The sequence below is a fragment of the Saccoglossus kowalevskii genome, chromosome 13 (genome assembly GCF_978046115.1).
Source record: "Saccoglossus kowalevskii chromosome 13, keSacKowa6.1, whole genome shotgun sequence".
Taxonomy (NCBI): Eukaryota; Metazoa; Hemichordata; class Enteropneusta; family Harrimaniidae; genus Saccoglossus; species Saccoglossus kowalevskii.
The window spans coordinates 32,387,468-32,411,988 of record NC_140653.1 but is presented as its reverse complement, the minus strand read 5'-3'; the positions used below and the strand labels follow the sequence as shown (position 1 = coordinate 32,411,988).

The following is a 24,521-nucleotide window of genomic DNA, read 5'->3' as shown; positions in this document are numbered from 1 at the left end:
GTGTACATAAGGTTACAATACAAGATTTCAGTGGTACATACAGCAGTTACTTTTAAAATAAGTCTTGTAAAGAGGATACTAATACTTGCTTCAGTAATGCGTAAACTGATAAACACTCCACAGTAACAGACTTGATACCATTTTATTAGTAGTAATAAATTCATGGAAGCCACATCCACATTTTTTGTTCCACTGAGCGACATTTGTAGCAAATATTGTACATTGCCTCTGTATTTTACAATACAAGTTGTGTATCAAACAATTATACTTTGTTTACTCTTGCATTGTGAAAATTTCATTATGGTTGCAGTAGGCGATAGGAAATATGCGAAACTGCAGCATGGGTTGGTTACACTGGAACCATGTAAAATATTCTCAATTCATTGATAATTTTAAATGCTGCACACTCAAATCACTCTCCAGATAATTAGAGTCGATGCAAATCTACTTACAAGTTGTGCCCAATCGGCTAGCCAACATGCAGACCAATCTGGGCAAATTGTTGACAGCTTTGTTCTCCACATCAAATTCTGTCTTTTATGAATAATTGGCAATGCTTATGTTCATGGTCTCATTTAAATTTACACTAGTTTAATTACAATCACTGATGCTAGAGTTTATTGTAGGCTTGGGGAGAGGATGTGAATAAATTCATTAACCATTGTTGAACATAACAAATAGAATTGTTAGATACATTCAACTTTCTATGTTCTGTAGAAAACTTCCCACTGAACCCTGCAAGCATCCAGAGAGAGAGCTTTGGTTCTTCAGTCCATAAGTTTGACTTGTTAATTAAAGAAACTAAGACCTTGTTTGTGTCAAGTGCAAGCTCACCTCAGTGCTTCAATGTATCTGGATTTTATTATTTCTTGTGACAGTAATCATTGGTAGGCGTTCTGCTTCTAATTCAAAGTGAGAATGCAACTTCAGTAAGCTACTCTAATGACTGGAGGTGTACCATGAAACCAGAGAATAGTGTAACTGAACACATTACATCATTGCACAGAATGTCTTTTCAGACATTTGTCAGTTACATATTTTGAACTTCATAGTGTCTATGATACAGTTGTACCATGTTGCACAAACCAGACAGCAGTTTTTCCTTGTTCTCTGGTACCATGCTACCAACAGTACAAACAACAATTAGATGTGGAGTTGCTTTCAACACAATGAATATAGCACACAATCACCAGTTACCATATAGAGTACATAGCCATCACTCTTCCAGCTTTGCATCTTGTCAAAATATTAAAAATAGCATGCACATACAGCAGGAGTCAAATTGTGTAAGATATTTGTGTACAGACTGCATTTACAGCCCTTATAATATAGATCCAAGACATCTTAATTGCTTGTATTACTCCAGCATATACACATTCTACTGCCAGAAAAAAATCCAACTAACTTTACACCTAATAGAATTATAATAGCAATATGAATGTATTGACTACTGTTGCACAGTATCATTTCTCTTTACAATATAATTGACAAGCATAAAATGTGTATAATAGAGCAAATTAGGAAAAAAAACATTGTTTGGATTACATGCACGTTTTAAATTATAAATATGTATATGCAATTTGGTATCCCCCTTAAAATGTGGATAAACTGTTAAGAGTATGAGGAACTAGATTATGGCAACATTTTCTAAATGGAGATTGATAGAAACAATTCAAAACTCTGTGTCTACATATATTCCTTAACATAAAAATTATCATAAATTATCAAATTTTTGTCAGAGATGAGAAAATCACTTTGATCACACACACATGCATTTTTGTTTATCATTGTACAACACTGTGGCTGCCAACAAATGTGTAACATATGTGTGTTTCACAGAAAAACAAATATCTCCAATAAAATTCATGGAAGATTACATAAAAGAAAAGCAAAGCAGCTCAACAGCAATGGTGTCAAACTCTTACTTGCAGTAAATCCAAACACTGATAAAAAGAACAAGCTCATTATCTCCCACATAGATTCTCTATTTACAATTCCCACTTCCAACACCCACAGTATTTTTTTTTCAATAATTTCAAGTATTTTTTAAATATAACCATAGATAAGAGTCTGATGTTTACACATGGAATGAGAGTGCAGTTGTAACATTATATTCAAGCTTCCCATACTATACATACATGTTTGTGTCACCCACTATACAAAATGTTTTCCACAGAAACATGTTTGTTTTATCGTGTCCCTAGTCCATTAAAAATGACATTGAGTCATCATTTGATGAAGGAAGCAATAACAGCCCACATGACTTCATGCGCTCCACTTTTCATAGCTTCTATTTCAGGATCCAGATCCAATAATTCACGAACACGTTTCATAGCAATCTGAGAAATAAAGAGTAAACTCAGTTAGATCACTCATGGTTTTATGACTGATTATTTATTCCAGTAAATCATGTTTGTTTGTAGATTGTAAACGCCACACTGGTTAAAAAGGAACTGTAAAATACCCCCACTGGTATTCATATTTTGCTATACAAGTCACTACATGTAAAGTAACAACATTTTGTAGTTCAACAAAGTTTCAAGGTTTTAGAAAAGATGGCAAAGGATGTGGTTCTTGTATATAATCCACATACACTCATGATTAGTGCTATCGTAGCAGCTGTGGCTTGGATCGATACAAAGTCTCTAATCACTCATGTCTGTGGATGTCAACCGAAGCGAACATATTGTGGGATTATACATTTATCACATGCACATTTCACAATAGAAATATTAGATTTGTGGGAAGTATATCTATCAGCTTCCATTTGAATGTGTGTTTTAATTTGTTGCTAACATTTTTCAATAATGTTCCAATGACAGAAGATACACAAAGCTTCACCTCTGTCTGAAAATCACTGTGGGTTGAGCAATTCAAAGCCAGGCAGAAATCAAGACAAATATATTGCCCACCATAATGTTTGATAAATAACAGCCCATGTTTATTTTCTCTGGAAGTTAAGGTGATTTGATAGAACCACTTATTAAATTACTGTAAAACGACTAATTTTCACTGGGTTAAAATTTCGCTGATTTACCATTTCAGGCATATTCAGTGTGTTTTAAATTTACGGTTTTATCATTTAGATAATGTGTTCTATGCTAAATTTTACATATTCACTGGGTTTTAAGTTAGCGCATTTTTCGGGACAGCGAAATAAGCAAAATTAAAACCCAGTGAATAATTAACCCTTTTACAGTACTGCAAATACATTCATATAAATGAATATGGTCCACTTTGTGATTGCATGTATAAACAAATTTCAGTTACTACATTACTGAGAGTATGCAGAAAGTAAATCAACATCAGAAATTAACCAACTTCAAACTAGTTAGTCAATTACCTCATAATCATCATCTGTAAGTGGTGCAAATGCATTTTCAAGTACGTCTGATGCATGTGCAAGATATATAAGTGCCAGCATTCTTTTATCCATCCTGTGTGCATCATTCGTCCACCGACTCAACACAGCATCTTGTACACGCTTGATTAGACGTTGTTTTATTGCTGAATCAACAACAGGATGTGTGGTCATGTCAAATAGCAAGAAGTTTTGCTTCTCTGTGGTCAGGACACCTTTCTCCACCAGATTCTTAGCTAGACGTTCACGAACATTTCGTAGTTGGTAGCGCAGTTTTAATGGGTTCCATGTCTCACCTGTTACCAGATAATAATAACAATGTTATTGAATGAGTATTGAAAACCTCCCAATGTAAACCTGATAAATCAAAAGGGAAATAACATCTTAATTATGTACAAGATGCAAATGTATCTAGATTGGGACCGACAATTTAATTACTGGGACAGATGTGTTTAATTTGAACAATTGGAGATCACTACATGTATTCCAATATAAACTGAAACATGTATAGAATAGACATGTATTGTACATTACAGAAAACAAACAATACACTACAATGTCTATCAAGATGAAACTTAAACAAGCTTATACAAGTTTGAACATGTTTTCACCAGAAAAAATACCAAAAAAAACAACATTTTAGCTATATACCTACCTTACCTTGATATTATGAGGGTAAATGAAATGCATACATTAAATTTTAGGGTCAGAGGTCAACAAAGTTTTGTCCATGTAATACTAGTAACCTCTTGAAGGTACAGCACTGGCATCTATCCATGAAACTACCATAAATTACCAACATTTTTAGTCACAAAGGCAACGATGCAAATTTTGTTTCAGGAACACCAGGTTAAGTAGAAATTTCCTAGTAATGAGACCTAGAGAACCATAATTGTTATATATTAAATGAGCTATGTTGGACTACCTAATTTCTGTTATAACAAATTAATTTTTCTCAAGCAATTCAACCACATGCAACTGCTATCAAACCAATTTGATCAGTCTCCTTGAAATCTTTTTTTATTATTATTTATTTTTCATGCAATAATGCTTTAACAATGGAAACAGTTCCACAGTTTTTCTCCAACAAAATATTCCACACTGGGTAAGAAAGCCCAAAAGTTGTGTCTAAACAATTATGTCACACTTTTGAAAGAATTCTTTGATATTTTTTTTTACTCCTATTAAATAGGATGAATGCCCCCAAATAAGGTATAAGAGTTTAACCATTTGCAATAAATTGTACTCCCAGCCGAACCAATATAAGGATATTGACTTCTAAAATGTTTTTTGGGTTACCTGACAGGTGTATTTAAGTGAATGGTCAATTTGTCAGTATCACAATTATAACACTTATTATTGGTTTCTATGCAGAAGAGATGCTTTGAATAGGTTTCTACCTTAATGCAAACAAAAAATATCATTTCCTTATAACAATTCGGCCACTTTCAAAATTAATTATTTGTTCATGGTCTAATTAATAGAAAGAATAGGGTAGACTGACTGCTGAATGATTGTCACCAGTACAAAACTACACGTCATAGCTGGTGTTAGCAATCACTTTGTGAGAACAAAGTAGCACATCAAAACTTAATCCCACGTTTTCATGATAACTATTGCCATGTGTGGCTAACAGCAATGGGTTTAATCCTTCAGTACATAACTAGCAAGGATAGCCAATGCAAGCATGTGGAATTATCGACAGGTGTATCAGGTAAAACATCATTATAGGAGTTAACTGGGTATGGAAAAGTGATTGTCACTGAAGCATGTCAAGCAGGGCTGGCAGGCAGGCAAGCAGGTTGGGTCTGACCAACATCTTTAGTTGAACATAGGACTGCAGTGTACACACATCAATAACAACGGGATTGCTAACAATGTCTAGATCTGATGGAGACTACACTCCACTCTTCACACAAGGTGCTAGTCGCCATTCTCACATGGCAGAATTCATGCAACCATTTGATGAGATTGCTCTATATCCCAGATGGAAGAAGGTATGGAGTTTCTTACTTATTTGTATTTGTATATAATTTTTTATAATCAATGTCCTTGTATAACCAAAAATAAATTGTCATTGCTAAAAGTATTCTCACTTTAGAAATTATCAAATAATAATCTCTTTCAATTCGATACAGATGTGCTCCATTTAGCATCAATACAAGTGGTTTGAAGCTTACTATTTGTATGCAATAACTGACAAAATTAGAAATGAGATTTGTATACCAAATATTGCATCATATATGTGTTTACAGTTGAACTGTAACCATGGAAATAAATCACTCAAACATGACAAAGTCCATTAGTAAAGCTATTAGATGGTCCACAAACCAAAAGAGCACTCAACTTCACAATACGGAAGTGATTCGTCAAGCTCACTGATTCCATTATCAATATGTTTTTCCATTTAGCAAACCATAGATACACAGGTGCACTGAAACACACAGTATTGAATAACAGTTTCAAATATAGCTAATTCATGTTAAGCAAATCAGTACTTAAAAGAAGTCTATTTTTGTTATTATTCATCACTTAAATGTTTGTTTTTTTTCATGAAAAACCATTATGCCTTAAGTACTTAAGAGTCATTTAAGGTAGCGAGAGGGGAAAGATAATTTATAGTTTAATGGAGTTTAGGACTTTCCTCACCAGTTACTAAGAATGCAGTTATGGCAATGTATATGTTTTCAGAAAGCTGAGATATAGCAGAATACGATCATATGTGTTTCGTCTTGATATTTGCTCAGGGGATTAAGTTACGATCGTTCTCGTTAACCTCCTAAACAGAGTTTTTTTGTGGGATTGGTCGTTTCTCGGTGTTCTTTTTTTCTATGTTTCTGATCTTTTCACTGTTGCTTTATAAGATAATGATCTTTGAGAATGCGTCTCGAAATTGTTATGTGCCCCATAGTTCTGGAGATAAAGCCTGTTGAACTTTATGGACTGAATTTCACGAACGTCTCCATGTTCTCATGGCCGTAACTCAACGGCAACGGCTCACATAAACGTCCATGAGACATATTTTAGCCCATTTTGTGGCGAATAGATTGTGTAATTTGTACATCGTTAGCGTAAAGATAAGTGTTAAAAATATGACATCTTCAATAGTTATGATAGTCAAAAAATTGTTTCCGTAAAAACTCAATAAAACGTTTCTTTGAATTTTGCCATGGATAAACAGCTAATTTATTACCAAATGTTTGCCGTTTTGATCATACTTTATAAATAGACAAGTATATGATAGGCATGGACTGTTATATCATGAAAAAATTGCTGATTATTTCTTAAAAAGTGACAAAACTTAGCAGTTTCATCGAAAGTGTGTGCTAACTTGAGCAAGATGGCGTACCGCGCAGTTAATTTATTCAAGTCCCTTTGTTATGTTGAACAGCGTCAACAGTGCAATCGGTTATCTAAACATAGGGCGGGCCATCGTGACAGCATATATATATTGACTTATGGGATATACATGCCTTCAAGTACAGATATGTTTGCATTACTCTCTGCATTTGGAGAGTGTACCGTTATCGGATTTGTTATAATCAATTAGCAGCACCAATTGTCTTTTCTTGTCCACTCTTTTTCGATGCCAGAAAAATATCAGTCACGGAGTTGCATTTTTGATTCGTGCATTTATAGTAGAGATGACTCCCCCAGCCATGGCGGATGTTCGTTTTTTCTGCCAAAACGACATTCCCCTTTTTACAATGACAGCACATCAATATTTCACAGCCGATTTTATTTACAGACTGTAAATCTACCACGATGAGTGAACCAGCGTCTGTACCCAGGATTTCCATCTCTTCGGCGTCGCCTTCTTCGTCGTCTGAACTGTCAGTGTCATAATCACTCAAGACAATTTTTTGCGCCGAACTTTTGTGGACACTCATCTTCTTCAAACCACTCTGCGGGCTGGCTATAATACGAACCCAGGTCACTTTCATTTAGATACCATTTAGACGGCGTCAGACATTTTTCGGCGGCCAGTTTTTTTCGTCTTAGAACTTCTTCCCATGATATATTATGTTGAAAAGCTTGGAATACTATAGCGTAATGTTTGTCTGTGCTTCGATCGCGATCGCGTAACGAACACTACTTATAGATTACACAGGATATAATAAAGCCGGATGTGTTTAGCCACAACTAGATTTTTTAGAATAAACTGAAATTACGCACCAAATGCATCGCGCACAGTAAATTTGGACAAAAGATAAAGAAAGTACACAATATAATGTTTCATAGTCTGAAATTTTTTGAAAAATGTTTTTTTTTCTGTTTTTTCCCCTCTCGCTACCTTAAAAAACAATAGAAAATTCTAAACTTTGGATGTCACTCAGAGAGGACAACCAAAAATCAATAGAATGTAAATATCTTCCAGTACGAGATTCCAACCTTCATCTCAGAGTGCAACTTTATGGAATAATTTTGATCCAAATTATTCACTATAAGAATCTAATAAAACAAATTTTTAATCCAGTTGAGTACAGCTGTGAATGCATGCCTTAGCACGGAAACCTACATGGTCATAGTGACATAAAAATGGCAGTCAGTCAGTCATATTGAAAAGCATCAAAGGGAAAAAATAAGGTACACCTGCAACTCAATATGTATTCTCCTTCCAAGTCATCACAAAAACACATTCTGGTAATTACATAGAAGACATAACCATTTGAACCAATTGCTTCAATGTGTGATTTAGGCCAATTGTATGACATATTTGATCAGATCAAAAATTAAATTACATGAATATGCATGACATCATATACTGGTAATGTCTTTGAACCAAGTTTGACAGAAATTAGTTGACGCATGTCTGAGAAATGGCCATGAACAGATACATGCACGAATGACTCAATAGTCCATGAGTTTTAACATGCAGGCTCATTACTGTCAAAGATATGTAGTGTTGAACTATAACCAATGGACAGACACTACTTACCACTAAGTAGTTCAATCCATGTTTGTACAGTTTCTGGTACATCAGTCTCCTTTATATGTTTCAGGGATTCATCTAGGAGTACATCCCCTGTTGGACTGTCAGATTTGCATAACAACTTTCTGTTTAATAAACTTTTCCGTCTCATGCCAGCTTTTTCTGTTTCTACTCTTCCTTTGAAGCCTAATTCAACAATCATGCACCCTCTTAGTCCTGATGAGATGCAATCATTCCAAAATGATGTATATCCCTATAATAAACAAAACAATACTACATTATTATCTACTGAATTATTTACATATAAAGCTGTTGCTCAACAACAAGGACACAGCGAAGTAACATCTATCATATTTTCAAAACGTACTTGTCAACTATCGGAGGTAAAAATGCATATTCACATATTTGTTAAAAAGGCAACATTGATCAAACATTACAAACTTGTATACTCAAACAGTGACTCAGCAACTCACATTGCTCAATGTTCATTCTGTTACATTCAATGTACACTGTATTTAGTGCACTGATATGCAAATATACAGAACAGCCACAATGTATGATTGTAAAAATTAGTTTTTCACAAAAAGGCGTGCTCTTTGCTTAAGGGTACACATAAAACCCTCTACCCATGTGATTCAGTAAAATGAAATTTTAAGATCATTGATAATCCATGATCAATGGCCATCAACTGGTCGCCTTTCGTGTGCATGTAAAAACAAAAAAACCACAGATACCTAAAACATTGAATTTAATATAGAGTGATGGAATATTTATAAAATAATGCCTCAAACTAGAAGCAGAGAATAAATGTTGTCACAGCTGATTATGAATAAGCAACTACATTAGACAAAATCAGGCTTAATTCCATCCACAAGCTGATACACATTGCAGTGCTTTGTGCAATTAGAAATGTGTGAACCATTCATAGAATTAGTAATTAACTCATGTAACTCTTCACCCGTACATTGGATTTATTTTTTACTTCAAGACCAATAGTCCTAGCTTCCTCAAACACCAGTCACCATGGTCAACTATATTTATTTATTGTATTGTAACCCAGATCATCAGTCATGGGATTCAGCCTTCACCAGTCACAATGGTGAATTAGATTTATTTATTGTATTGTAACCCAGATCATCAGTCATGGGATTCAGCCTTCACCAGTCACAATGGTGAATTAGACTTGGCTACAATAAATTGTGTCATTTTTGACACTGTTGAGCTGAACTACAAGGACAAAATTTATTCTGAGAAAATGATCATCATTAATGTTTAAAAAGTTTTGTGTTGAGTAGCACATTTTAATTTGCTACATGAATCTAAAAAATATTTTGTTACTTTCTTGTTGTTTGCTATTAAAACAAAGTCTGTCCAGTCTGTGCAAAACATGTTTTTATAATATGTAGCCTTCTAGGAAATGCTAAAAGTCTGATATAATACAAGCCAATATCTCTAAATATGTTCTCTGATTAGAATGTATACTGGTGATTTTACAGGGATCAAACCACCAACATGTAACAATAATTTTATTACATTGTATATTCTCCATGTGTTGGAAAAAGATTACAGAAGTACTATAAAATGACTAATTTTCACTGGGTTTAAATTTCATTGATATACCATTTCAGGCATATTTAGTGAGTTTTAAATTCACAATATTATCCTTTAGATAATGTGTCCTATGCCAAATTTTACATATTCACTGGGTTTTAATTCAGCGCATTTTCCAGTAAGCGAAATAAGCAAAATTAAAACCCAGTGAATAATTAACAGCATAACAGTATTTGAGAATGAGAATCAACAAGTAGTTGGAATGCCAACAAATTTGCTTAGTATTTACAGAAAAAAAAATGCAACCAAGTTGAAGATATAAACATTTATGACAGATTAAAATTTACCAGTTACTAGTACATCATGTTATACTCGTAACAAATGGATGAACCTCTATATTTAATGACTGAATGTTTTTTTATTGCAACAGTACAGTATACACAGAATACTAAGGTTAATATACTAATTATATTGGTAGTGATTAATTTATGTACTTAGTAGTAGTATAGTATATACAATTACAGTAAATATAATTTGAAACTCAAGAATGCAAAATTGAAGTGATGTTTTTTTTTTTTAATCATGTTTGAACATATCTGAGGAAATGGGGAAAATGCTGACATGTGATGTCCTTTTCATTGTTTAATCTGCACATTGTACATGTACATCCATTTGTACTCTAGACAGACAAACATGTAAATAATTTAAGTACATCTCAAGTCACTGATATACATGTATTTGGTATTTTACTAACAAATAAAAGCAAACATCTATAAATTGAGTTGGACTGTTCAGCTCTATAAAGTGACTGATTATTAATATGTGGCATTCCAATCACATGGTATTCACTGATAACAGTTCTCACAACATGTTACAATCTCCTCCTTTGCATAACAATTTTAACATTTAATCCGTTAACAGCTGTTGAAATCAAACAAAATTTGTGTATTTTTTTTATTTTTTACTGCGTCAAAGTAATTTCAAGCCACTGTTCAAATAAAATAGATCATATCATACATGTATGCCTGAAACACAAAACATTTTTGGTATTTTGGTAGCTGTGTTACCGGTACATGATATACAGTGCCAATGATATGGTGTATCTACTATTTAGACCATAAATTAATAATACCTGATAGTCGAAATAACAAAAACAGGAAAAACTTCATAATCCTTGCCACATGGCTTTACAGAAACTCCTAAAAATCAAGAAAAATTTGGAAAAGCACTCACTAAAACTACCGGTAGTAAGATAAGAACTGAGCATCTGACATGACAAAATGAATAACTTGTTTTAGCAGATTGTTATTGTGAATACAATAACTTTCTAATCATACCAAGTACATGCATACTTGTATAAGTACACCACATTGACTGAATGAATATTAGACTACACTAATGTCTGCACATATTTAGCTATCTGAAGAAATTAATGATAAACTTGTCATAATAGCACAAGATATTGTCAAACTCACTTGTGTAGATACAAGTAAGGCCACCAACATGGTAAACAAATTGTTAAACAAATTTTTATTTGAAAAAAACTTACTAAAACTGTTACTAAGTAAAAAAAATTCAATAAGTGCCAGAATGAAAGAAATATATATATATTACTCCAAATTTGGTGGTGGTGGTGGTGGTGGTGTACAAGATTGTATCACATTGGAGCAAGTGGTTGATTTGAGAGAATTTGTGAATAGTGTAAAAATATTTATGTTTATCTCACACACAAAAATAAAACTGCTGTGAACTTTACTGAGCAAGAGAAAATAACAGAAGCGTCAAAGTTATCATACTATGTTCATTATGGGTCACAAAGACTACGCAGCGGTCGTCATACAACAACATGTTTATGTGGGTCCCATGCAAACTCGTGCTGCATGACGATCGTCATACCACGTGTTCATTATGGGTCCAATGTCAATCCACCATCACTACTGAGAAAAGCAAGGAATCATATTTTGTTTCATGAACCATATAATGGATTTTGTAATCCATGTCAAAGAAAGCTAACTCACTCGCCCATACCCGACTACTCACAAAAATGAAATATTGATTGGTTGCTGCAGTTTATGCAGCTCTCTTGGTCGTGGTATACGTTGCGGGGCGACCAGAGAGCTGCAGTTCCCTTCCCTAAAGAAATGCACAGATTTTTAAATATGCCAGTTATGTATCATTAAAATTGTGATTGTAATAAAATTACCTCGACTTGCAGGAAAAAATAGACAAATATGTTCTCACAAATATATCTGTTACTGATTACAGCAAGCTTTAAGCAAATTTGCCCGTGTAAATGAGACTATTTCACGTTAAAACTGTGCCGAAGTAAAACCTCCGATTGAACGCCGCCATTTTGAAGCTGACCTCTATCACGTGACTTGGCTCTTTTAGTGATGAGTGTAATCACGCGACTACAGCAGACTGCCATCGGTGCCTGTCTGGGACAGCGTTCCATGTGACGAAACAACGGCAGACGGCTTTTTATAATTTTAATTTCATTTCACCATTAAGTGACTCATCTTTTTTTGAAAAAATCAAATAAAGTACATGTATTATTAAAAATATTTTTTTCAAGCAGTTTTATTTATATAGTGTGAAAAATAATCTTTTAACTTGCCAACGGGTGTAACAAGTGACAGGAGCAGACAGCATGGAATTGACAAAGGACAAAACTGTTGAGTCTTTTGACCATATTTTTAAATTTGACCTAAAAGCTCAACAAGTAGAAGGTACTACTTGTATTTTAAATAATATACACACATTGGCCATATTACCAACAGGGTATGGCAAAAGTATGATGTATATTTTACCACCAATGCTCCTCAATATTATGCGGAAAGAGACAACAAGCCAACGGGGTAATGGGTTTCAGCTTTAGAACATTCACTAATGCATTGGTCAACAGTTTCTGAGGTTTTAAGTCTAGATGCAATGGATTGCCTGCGATACCCTTTAACTTTCTTCTGGAACTCATCTCCACAATGAATACAAGAACGTGCCATTCTCAATTTTCAGTTAAAATGTCAACTGTGCATGCTTCGTCATTGTCACATGACAGAGGTCATCTTGAAATCAGTCGTTCAATCGATTAAATTACGTTCGGTCTAATTATACACAGAAATATATACTTTTCAAGAAGAAATAGTCCTTCATTTTCGGTCAGTAGATACCTAAGATGTTTGTGTTTGCAAGGATAACTTTTATTCGTTTTAAATTTCATTGAAATCGTTCGATAACATCAAAAATAGCGTGCGCCACGGGATCTCGGGGCGGCGAACTGTGCGGTTCTCAATGGACGCGATCTGCAGCTCTATGGCCGCAACGTAATATCAAAATAGCTTAAGCGGCCAATAAGAGCTGCTAAACTGCAGCAAATTGATTGGATTTATGTTTACTACACAATGCACGTGCATGTATGATGTAGTTTTAAATAACGACCATATGTTTGTGAACTCGCCCATACTGCACATCAAATAAGTTGTATGTTATTCTACAACCAGTACGGTTGGGTTAAACTATGACCTGAATTGTTTACATTGGTTTCTTACTATCTATGTATGTTATAATGCTGACGAAAACGTATAATCTGCGAAGTTAAAACACCCATAGACATCAGGTACAAACGACAAAAGCAGTGGGTACACACTAACTCCACTATGCTGTAATTATGTTAGTTGGATGGTAATCCGTCCGACACGTATACACAGCTGTGCGCCATAGAACAGCAGAGTGCAATATTTACCTCGTTCGCCATACCGTGGCAGCCATGTTGGAAATTTGTCTAAACTCATAGACGTGTCACATATAAATTAAATCACTGTCCTGCGACAAAAATGGAATAAAGTAAATCGTGAACCAATCAAAAATAAAATCTTACTGTCAAAATATACCTCTCTGTCTTTCAAACCGAGTAAAAGTACTTCTTCCATCAGGGTGAGGCGAGTTTCTTTCGAATCGCCTAGGTCTTCCTCTTCATAATCGTTCTGGTTTTCCGTATCATCGTCGGCTTTGCTTTCGTTGGTCATTGTCGCTGTCTTTTTACGTTTAATAAGGACACCGGAGCCAGAGCCCGGCCTTTGCGATAACGACGTCATATTGATATTTTCCCCGGAGGAGCAACGAAAAAATGGTGTTCAACGGTCGACCCACTAAAAATTAAAATAAACACACAGACAGGTCGATCGGCCCAGTTGGTTATGACGTCATCAACATGGCGCTCATTGATTCGCAAATTTGCGAACAAAGCCGAGGAGTGCCGAGTGCACCGACAATAGTGTTACAATAATTACAATGGTAATCAGGTAATCCAACTTAACGGCGCATATCCATGTTACGCCAATCATTCAGCGCAAAATATTATCAATGTTTGTTCTGAAACTTCATCTTTCGTCATTTCAAAGTTAGGCACTTCCAATATGAGAAAATGACAAACTTTACCTTTTCATTTTTTTTCAATTACTGTAAACTGTTGCACAAATTCACCTTCTCTTCGCCGCAGACTCGCAAATTGCAAAGACATCATTGAATTTATTTCCGTTTCTCTACTTTTTTCATCCGGACATTCACTTTAACGCCATTTTATCGATGTTAGAGATGTCTATAGACGAACACTTTGACGGTTATTTTCAATTTGTCTACACTGCTTTGGGTTTTCTAAACAAAAAATCAGAATAAATCAATCAATCGATTTGCATAATTTGGTAATTGACGGTAACATATAAAACATTTTTGCCTACCATCTGAATATCTCAGCTTCGAATCATTTTATTTGGTCCTTAATCTCGTAAATGTATGGCGCACTTTGTACTTCAACTCAATTTTCGTCAAAAAAAAAACAAAAAAACTAGACTTACCTCGGTTGAAATACAATGTATACTGTTGTGCACATCAACTTCTGCATTATTTAACCGGCCAGTAATAGCATGATAGTCGCGCTGTGCGTACATGCCTGCTAAACTTTCCAATACGATTAGCGATTCCGTGTAGGAACTAAATTTATATAAACTTACTTGAAAATCCAAAATTATAAAAAATATTGATAAAACTATATACAAATATGCCACGCAATGAATCGCAGACCTAATTTGGGAATTATGCGAACCGGGTTTTCCGCATCTTGAATTAAGACTACTAGATGTTCTAAAAAAAAAAAATATGTGATACGCTTGTTCCTAGCTCTGAACAGGTACAGGGCGCCCAGCAAAATACCGTATCAATTTTAAGAGAAACGGAAAAGTGAAAAGACTTAAAATTTGGTGTAGCACTGACGCGACCACGGGACATAAATTGGCCCATATTATGTACAAACTTTTGCACGTTAGTTTACCGAATAGTTTCAACTCATATAAATGGAAAATTATTACTAATTCCAATTGTGGGGCTATGTGGAGTAAGAAATGGCAAGGTTCATAGATTATTGATTGAGTATCTTCTCTTTGGCACAAAATTAAAACTGTTATCGTACACAATCTACTGCATTCTGCCCATACTAACATGGCAACTATAATATGTGGTATGCCAAGCGTGGATAATTGAATAAACAATTCTTTTTCAATTTATAAATCCTGTTGTTGTTTTTTTTGTTTTTTGTTTTTTAAAGAATCACAAAACTTGAATGAAACAAACCGACTGAAAACAGTACTTGCTGAATTGGCTTTGAGAATATAACTGTGTTATATAAATAATAGATGCATCATTATAAGAACATAAGTTTTATGGAGTAATAAATTAATATTTATAATGCAAAATTATTATAAAAAGAATTTCCAATCTGAGCTCAATCTCTGTAGTTTACAGAGTTGTAAATAAAAAAAGTCTTCGCTGAAATGCGACAAGTTATTATTATTATTTCGTCACCCTCATAAGCAACTATATAAAGTAAATATAATAGTGAATTCTTTGCTAAGTGATATATAGATGTACTTAGTGGTAAATCTTTTATATAAAAATTTCATGAACAAAACATATTTAGGAGAATACAATTACAATTCTTGTCTTAATCGGGATGTTTTGTCTTTGAACGTCTTCAAGTTGGCGCACTAAACGAAGGTTCAACTAACATACAACTTGAGGATGCGTTAAAAAATATGAGAGTATGAAAGCATTGGTTACCAAACTAATAAATACATGGCGCATGTTTATGTAATGATGTCATATTCTAAATAATAGCTTGTTTATATTAGAAATATTAAAAACGAGGATTCATTCAATAACCCAACAAACAATGTTTTAAACAGAAAGCATATGAGTACCATTTACACAAATGATACACTGACAACGAATGTCAAAACATCGGAATCTTAACTCAGGGGTTAAAAATTACGAAATACCATATTTATTCATATGTTAACACAGGCTACATATTTAAAATTGATTCATAGAAAATGTACACAATGTAATTCAATTAAAGATTTATTGTAACCAAATTAACCAAATTTACATTGTGTTATTTTTTTTCTCAAAATCAAAAAGTCAGTTCAAAGTATAAACCAACTGAAAACAATTTATCAATATATTCACTACAAGCACTATTATTGACAAAACGAGCTGAGTATATTAAAACAGCAACAACAATTTCTCGAATGATTTTCATTATTAACAATTTAGCTTGATAAACGTTTTGAAATAACATCTTAATTAATATATTTAACCAAACCACGGTTACTAAAAATGTAATCGTGACCAAACTAAAAATGTACTGTTTCTTTACGGTAGTAATAATGACTATAATACCATATATTGTAAAGTCGGGATGTCACATTATTATTCATATTCAATCTGAATGTAACCGATTGTCGGCGCATGTTGCCAACAGGGTCCTTATTTGTTTTCTACGTTGATATATCTCGGAAAAGGAGATACCCTGCCGGTGGAAACAGAGGGTATTTACCGAATAGTTCTTTAATTTCGCCAACCTTTCTTTCATATCTCCAATGCCGAAAAGAATGGCCTTGATTTCAAAGATTTTTAGCAAACAAAGCCTGAGGGATGTCGTTGAAATATTTAATATAGTCTACGATAAGTTGTTGCTTTTAACCTTTCCATGGACATTCGTAGTGTGTCCCACCTTCAGTTAAACTGGAAATACTCCCCCAGCAGTGTCAATATCACAGAATACTGGAATATCATCAACAACTGATCGAGAGGAGATAATGATGTCGTTCGTTGATGATGTCGATATGTTTGTCGCCGATATGTAACTTGGTGTTAACGTTATCACTGTATGTATTATGTGTATCCCATAACGCACTGACTATACTTTGACACCGTGACGGTTAACCTAATTACATGTCATGATCAGCCTTGTAGCGCATGTCATTTCAGCATCTGTGACGGTGTTCACAGCCTGCCCGTGTCCTTTAAATGACACGAATTCACGTAGTGAATATACAATTTGTGGTCAACTGAGACTAGCACAGGCACAACATTAAAATGTGCAACATATACAAATAATAAATTTATAGTTTGTTAACTATTACAATACATTAACATATTTTTCCATGCAGACCGTGACATTGAAACAATAATTTTGTACATAGAAAATGAAGAAAAAAATCTTGTTTTGACAAGAAAATAATATTCCATCATGATATAAATCCAGCCTTGTATGATCAATTTCAGTTATATCATAAAATTTACTGATTAATTTTGCTAATATATAACATTTGACTTTTCATTTGAATAAAGCACAGTGTACTGGACTCACTATTTTTTTTTCAGAATTTCAACATCTGGGTAGACAACTAACAAACAAATTCTGCACTGGCAGCTATGTTGCTTGTTCTAATTCAGATTTATCATCAAATAATTTCGGAATGAAAATTTTATTTGTTTTATGAACTTTAAATTAAAGGCTCCACAAATATTTGAACGAGTTCATGACTAAACTGCTTATAGCTAGTGTGCTAATCGGACGGCTTTGAATTAAACGGACTCAAACTATAACCCAATCTGATTAAAATCTGATGTAGTGTACGGGCTTTAATTATTTTGGCTATAAATTTATTTTAATTTTATTTTTGTATTACTTTTGTTATTAATGCTTTTTTATTTTATTTTATTATTTTACTTTGATTTTTATACGTATGTAGGGCGGAATTAAAAAAATCACAAAATCAAAATCAAAATAAAAGTAAAATAATAAAATAAAAAGGCATTAATAACAAAAGTAATGAAAAAAATAAAATTAAAACAAGTTTATAGCCAAAATAATTAAAGCCCGTACACTACATCAGATTTTAATCAGATTGACTATAACCTTGTTTTATTCCGCCGCGGCTGTTGGATAAAAACTATTTAGTATAAACTTGGTTGGTTTCGACGGTTGTTCCGACTACATATCTTTCTACTGATCCATGCTTTTTGTAATTTGTATAACAACCCAATCTCGCGAAACAAGGTAAACAAAATCTGTGAGGTATGGTGCATAGCGCCATCTACGATCTCTTGTAGTTTACGAAACGCATGCGCGATGAACCATTTCCGTTGTAACCAAGGAGACTATTGACCTGCAAAGCGAGCTGAACGATCAGAAACTCTGTTTTGTAAATCATTTGTTTTAATTTGCCTTCTTTCGTGGCTAATTGTTATATTTAACCATGAGTACTGTTAGAACATATAACCCATCGGTCCGCGTGGGCAACTGGAATGAGGATATCTGCCTGGAAGAGGTATGTTTCAAAACATTTTACTTGAGTCAGTTCAGTGTTGTTACACATTGCCCGGGTCGACGGTTGGTAAGAAGGCAGCGATGTTCGTACTGGATTTTCTGTTTTTCAAAATTTGTTATTAAGATTTGTTATAATGATGTTGTGGTGCTTCCTATTTTTGTGTGCAGCATTGCCTTTTATGTTGGTCATGTTCTGCCAAATGCCAACTCCCTAACCCCGTTTCCCAGCCACCCACAGGATGGGGCTCATACAAGGAGCAGTGATGTCACCTTCCCCCGTTCGTAGCACTAGTACACAGGGACCCTTGCGCTTTGTCTTGTGCGAATAGTATATGTAGTGTTCAATTAAATTAATTAATTATAACTGCCATTGAAATTTATAAAGATGAATATTGCCTTTGTAACGCCAAGATTATGGCGAGTATGTAAATTATTTATCAACATAAATATCTATATTTAAAATTCAAACATATGATTTCTTCATGAAATGGAGAGAGGCTGTTCAATTTTCATGATTTTGGTGGTCTATTTTGATGGTTATCAAAATAACACCTGATGGAGTAATGAGGTAATGTGATTGGCTGAGCAGTTGCCACCTGGGTTTGTGTATAGAGATGAGTAGCACATACAATTGGCTATTTGTTGTTGTTGTCCAGTCATGTGAAATACATGGTGGTAATTGACAAACGACCCCCCCCCCCCCCCCCCATAGCTGAGGTGTGGTGGTTGAGTGCTCAAGTGTGGATTACATATACTGATCAATACAAACCCTGAACCGGATTTCAAATGAAAACAGTCAGGGTTATAAATTAAAAAAAGTTTGTATGTAGAAGTATGTTTTTAAGTTTAAACATGTTGGCTTGGTGTATGTATCTTTGTTACATTCAATGATAATCCTATTTTTTGTCCACCTTTGATTTTAGGATACAATGAAGGATTTCATGGAGAAACGAGAAAGAGGTCAACTTTTAATCCAGAAAGCATCACAAATGTCATCTAATATTCTGAAAAAGGTGAAAAAACTGTTCGAATATATATAACCAAATTAAACAATTTTTCATCACCAATAATAATATACTGTAGACTGTGTTTGGGTTGTACATATCTGTAATTGTGTTACAGACACCTGTTGAATATTGTGTTTCCAGGAAAATAATATGAAATATCTTTTATGTTTACAGGCTGAATTATCAATTACTCGTGATGGCTTTGTACATTTTGGTGATGTTGTTATGCTTATGAATGCTGGTTCTAAGGATGTGACCGGGGCAGAATTACGTGGAGCTACTACAATGGCTGTTAACATGAGTGAAAGTCAAATGCATGAAGCTGAAAGATTGGAAGGACCATGTGCTGTATCTGCTACTAAAAGACTAGAACCTACTGCCAGGAACACATTTGTTATAATGCCGTAAGTATCACTTTTTGTACACAAACAGTGAAACTATTATACTCAGTTGCAGATAAACAAACTCATAGATTCCTTATTTTTTATCTACTTTCCATGTGAGCCGGAGCAGACTGTACAAAATAATTTTGTAAATGGTACTAAAAGTTGACACTAGGGTTAATGCACTCTTTCTAGATGAGTGTTCGTTTGTTTGTCTGTTAAGTGAGACTGAATCCTTGGCAATAAATTCAGCTTCATTCATACTGATTCTATAAATATACTACACTGAGTATATTGTCACTTGATTTCTATCCATCAAACGGTTTGGTTTGCTTGAGGTGAATAACAATGATGAAATATTCACATTTTCAAGGGAATTCTAACAGTGCATATTTTATTTATTTGAAACCCAATTAATTGATCCAAACCATCTAGTACTTGTGTCAAATCTAGAAAGTAAATAAGCATATACCTAATTTGTATTGATTTTCAGAGTTGATGATTCTCCTCCTGGTGCACCACTGACACATGGACAGCATTTCATGATCTGTACTGGACCAGGACAAGGTGGCAATGTAGGTTATAAATAGATTAATTCAGTTAGTGTTTAACAATTAATATTAATCCCAGACTAAATATATTCATGCATCACATGCATCACTTAAAGCGACAATAGCTGTGATTTTGAACATTTTTTTGTTTAAATATAACCACAAAAAGATTACAAAATCACACCGAAATATTGTTTTAGACACAATAACATGACCCTATACAACATTTGTCATGTCACCTTTTTTACAAGTGTCTAGATTCAATGACCATTTTTTTTCGGTTATTTCTGTCCATGATTGGATAGAAAAAAGCGAACTACAAATACTCCAAGATTTTTTTGACTTCATTAAAAAATAAAATCGTTTTTGTAGGATGGAAACTTTTTGAGGTCAAAACCCCCCACCCCCAAACTAAAGGAAATAAGTTTTTATCCGACATCGATCTTTTGACGTCGTCCCTTAGTTACCATGGAAAATCAAAATATAGGCACATTTCATAACAATTAAAAAAAAAAAAAACTTCTTAATCTTTTTGGCCTAACCCACTTTTTTTCTCAAAATATTGTTGTTATGTCTACACTTTATTTTTATGTTCTTATCACATGAATTTTATTTTGTAAGCATCACCTCCTTAAATTGTGTTAATTATATTTCAGTTAAAACTTCACAGCGACATTGCAACCTTCACAAAATGTTCCAAAAAATCACGACAACAAGAGGTGTGTTTACAAGAGCAGACATGTTATTTATCTGAATGGAAAGTATTATCATTTAATCCTTTAATTAGAATGGAAACTGAAGGCTTACCAGTCCCTGTAAGTATCATATTATTTCGTGTCTTTATACCACTTTGTTCATCCTGCCAGCAATTTTTATTCTAAAATGCATCCAAGTCATGTATTTTTGCCATTCCTCAACTTGGTACATACATAGGACATTATGACACCTTGATGAACATTTCTGTGTTTTACAGATCATATTCAAAATAGCCAAAATATTGGCCATTTTATTGACGAAATGCTGTTCACATTCAAACTTTCTCATATAGAACTTTAATACACAGTTTCAGTTTTATTATTTATTAATAGCTATTTATGATAGGGACTGGGTTATGTGAATGTGTGTTTTCTTATTGCAACTAGATCTAGTACTGTTAGTAATTTTCAACTAATTGTTAATACATTTATATATTTGCAGGCTAACCAGAAACTTGTGATTGTTCACTGCAAGACCAACCAAGCCTTAAATGTTGTTGGTGATTATGTACTCAAGTAAGTCATTATCGGTGCAGCCAAGAATAGTAATGAAGTTGTCAATAATGTCAGTCAAGTCATATGACAAATGCTGGCAGAATAGAAAGTTTATCTTTGATAGCGTTCTAGCCCCATTACAAATGCAATAGAATGCATGTATGTGAGCCAAAAGTTTATTTTTGTTGTAATAGAAACATATAATTTTTGGACTGTCATGTCTAAATTTGATTTGGTTAAAATGATTATAATACAAACAACAACAAATTTTGGTATATGTATGTTATATTTATGTATAAGAAATGTGATATTAATTAAAACACTTGTGATAGTTTTACTAATAGCATATCATTTTATTTTTCTTTAAACAGGACACCCTTTGGTAGTGAATATGAGATTACTGCCAACACTGTTCTTGATTCACACCGAGCTGAAAAGGACAGCAATCATTGGATATTTTCATCAGGAACAGCACAGGACCCAACCATGCCAGAACAAATACTGCCTGTTGGGGCACGACAATAGATTGAAGGCTTGGTTGTGTACCAATGGAAGAGATGACATGTCAGATACATAGTAATGCATTAATATATTAAAAATACATATAGCCTGCTAAAAGCTTTCATGGAAATAGCAAAATCAATGGTGAAAATGAGTGTCAGAAGCCGATGTATTACAACCATAACAGGCAACATCATTGTTTTTGTTAGTAATAGTAAAAGTACAGGTAGTTTATGCATATATATATTATGTTTTTGAAGTGCATTACTTTTTTTTTAAATAACCATTGCAGCATATATTAACACTTTTAACAATGAATACCAGCAATGTATTTATATCTTTTAACTGTACATAGGATTACTAACACCCCAAATATGTGAGTTACTTTTATTAGTATTTTTGGCTTCTTTTGCCATATTGCCTTAAACTCGTAATTGTGACTACAGTGTAATGGTGTCAATCTTTAAAAAACAGAAGGAGATCAGCCAGTTCTTTTTGCTTGATTTTCTGTTTTATTAATTACCCAAAGTATTATACATGCCTCTGAATTTCTGAATTTTCAGTATTAATCTATATAGCTTTATCCTTTTCATTCATCCCAAGGTTGGAGAATTTTACTGATGCATTGAATTCCAACTTATTAATTAAGTCGATTGTATTATATTCAGCATTATACTTTTAGTGAATTTTAGGTGCAAACCTAAATAAGTATTACATTATACCATTGTCGTTTTCACCATCTAGTCAATGTGATTTTTAGGTGCAAACCTAAATAAGTATTACATTATACCATTGTCGTTTTCACCATCTAGTCAATGTGACTTTTAGATGCAAACCTAAATAAGTATTACATTATACCATTGTCGTTTTCACCATCTAGTCATTGTGACTTGTAGATGCAAACCTAAATAAGTATTACATTATACCATTGTCGTTTTCACCATCTAGTCAATGTGGCTTTTAGGTGCAAACCTAAATAAGTATTACATTATACCATTGTCGTTTTCACCATCTAGTCATTGTGACTTTTAGGTGCAAACCTAAATAAGTATTACATTATACCATTGTCGTTTTCACCATCTAGTCAATGTGGCTTTTAGGTGCAAACCTAAATAAGTATTACATTATACCATTGTCGTTTTCACCATCTAGTCAATGTGGCTTTTAGGTGCAAACCTAAATAAGTATTACATTATACCATTGTCGTTCGTTTTCACCATCTAGTCAATGTGGCTTTTAGGTGCAAACCTAAATAAGTATTACATTATACCATTGTCGTTTTCACCATCTAGTCAATGTGACTTTTAGGTGCAAACCTAAATAAGTATTACATTATACCATTGTCGTTTTCACCATCTCGTCATTGTGACTTTTAGATGCGAACCTAAATAAGTATTACATTATACCATTGTCGTTTTCACCATCTAGTCAATGTGGCTTTTAGGTGCAAACCTAAATAAGTATTACATTATACCATTGTCGTTTTCACCATCTAGTCAATGTGACTTTTAGATGCGAACCTAAATAAGTATTACATTATACCATTGTCGTTTTCACCATCTAGTCAATGTGACTTTTAGGTGCAAACCTAAATAAGTATTACATTATACCATTGTCGTTTTCACCATCTAGACATTGTGGCTTTTAGGTGCAAACCTAAATAAGTATTACATTATACCATTGTCGTTTTCACCATCTAGTCATTGTGATTTTTAGGTGCAAACCTAAATAAGTATTACATTATACCATTGTCGTTTTCACCATCTAGACATTGTGGCTTTTAGATGCAAACCTAAATAAGTATTACATTATACCATTGTCGTTTTCACCATCTAGTCAATGTGGCTTTTAGGTGCAAACCTAAATAAGTATTACATTATACCATTGTCGTTTTCACCATCTCGTCATTGTGACTTTTAGATGCGAACCTAAATAAGTATTACATTATACCATTGTCGTTTTCACCATCTAGTCATTGTGACTTTTAGGTGCAAACCTAAATAAGTATTACATTATACCATTGTCGTTTTCACTATCTAGTCAATGTGGCTTTTAGGTGCAAACCTAAATAAGTATTACATTATACCATTGTCGTTTTCACCATCTAGTCAATGTGACTTTTAGATGCAAACCTAAATAAGTATTACATTATACCATTGTCGTTTTCACCATCTAGTCAATGTGGCTTTTAGGTGCAAACCTAAATAAGTATTACATTATACCATTGTCGTTTTCACCATCTAGTCAATGTGACTTTTAGGTGCAAACCTAAATAAGTATTACATTATACCATTGTCGTTTTCACCATCTAGTCAT

The 24,521-nt window shown here is 33.7% G+C and overlaps 2 protein-coding genes across 2 annotated transcripts; one reads left to right on the top strand and one right to left on the bottom strand.

The window, feature by feature from the left end:
- Nucleotides 1-2,033: 2,033 nt before the first annotated feature.
- Nucleotides 2,034-14,041, bottom strand: LOC100369662 (Golgi phosphoprotein 3-like). Its single transcript, XM_002733817.3, has 4 exons — nt 13,736-14,041; nt 8,301-8,547; nt 3,344-3,657; nt 2,034-2,339 (listed from the first exon to the last, which is right to left on the bottom strand). The coding sequence occupies exons 1-4, from the start codon at nt 13,937-13,939 to the stop codon at nt 2,229-2,231; spliced, it is 876 nt and encodes a 291-aa protein (XP_002733863.1). The 5' UTR covers nt 13,940-14,041; the 3' UTR covers nt 2,034-2,228.
- Nucleotides 14,042-18,328: 4,287 nt separating this feature from the next.
- On the top strand, nt 18,329-23,004 carry LOC100370551 (cilia- and flagella-associated protein 161-like). The gene is made up of 7 exons (XM_002733823.4): nt 18,329-18,514; nt 19,437-19,526; nt 19,695-19,924; nt 20,397-20,478; nt 21,111-21,269; nt 21,652-21,725; nt 22,076-23,004. The coding sequence occupies exons 1-7, from the start codon at nt 18,443-18,445 to the stop codon at nt 22,227-22,229; spliced, it is 861 nt and encodes a 286-aa protein (XP_002733869.1). The 5' UTR covers nt 18,329-18,442; the 3' UTR covers nt 22,230-23,004.
- The last annotated feature ends 1,517 nt before the right edge of the window (nt 23,005-24,521 follow it).

What these genes read in the sequence shown, in the direction of transcription:
- LOC100369662 (XM_002733817.3), bottom strand. Translation starts at nt 13,939, where the DNA reads ATGACGTCGTTATCGCAAAGGCCGGGCTCTGGCTCCGGTGTCCTTATT. An exon ending in ATGGATTGAACTACTTAGTG is followed by an intron (nt 3,658 to 8,300) that starts GTAAGTAGTGTC and finishes ATCTGGTAACAG; the next exon opens with GTGAGACATGGAACCCATTA. An exon ending in TTACAGATGATGATTATGAG is followed by an intron (nt 2,340 to 3,343) that starts GTAATTGACTAA and finishes TTTATTTCTCAG; the next exon opens with ATTGCTATGAAACGTGTTCG.
- LOC100370551 (XM_002733823.4), top strand. Translation starts at nt 18,443, where the DNA reads ATGAGTACTGTTAGAACATATAACCCATCGGTCCGCGTGGGCAACTGG. An exon ending in AGGATATCTGCCTGGAAGAG is followed by an intron (nt 18,515 to 19,436) that starts GTATGTTTCAAA and finishes CTTTGATTTTAG; the next exon opens with GATACAATGAAGGATTTCAT. An exon ending in GTTGGTGATTATGTACTCAA is followed by an intron (nt 21,726 to 22,075) that starts GTAAGTCATTAT and finishes TTCTTTAAACAG; the next exon opens with GACACCCTTTGGTAGTGAAT.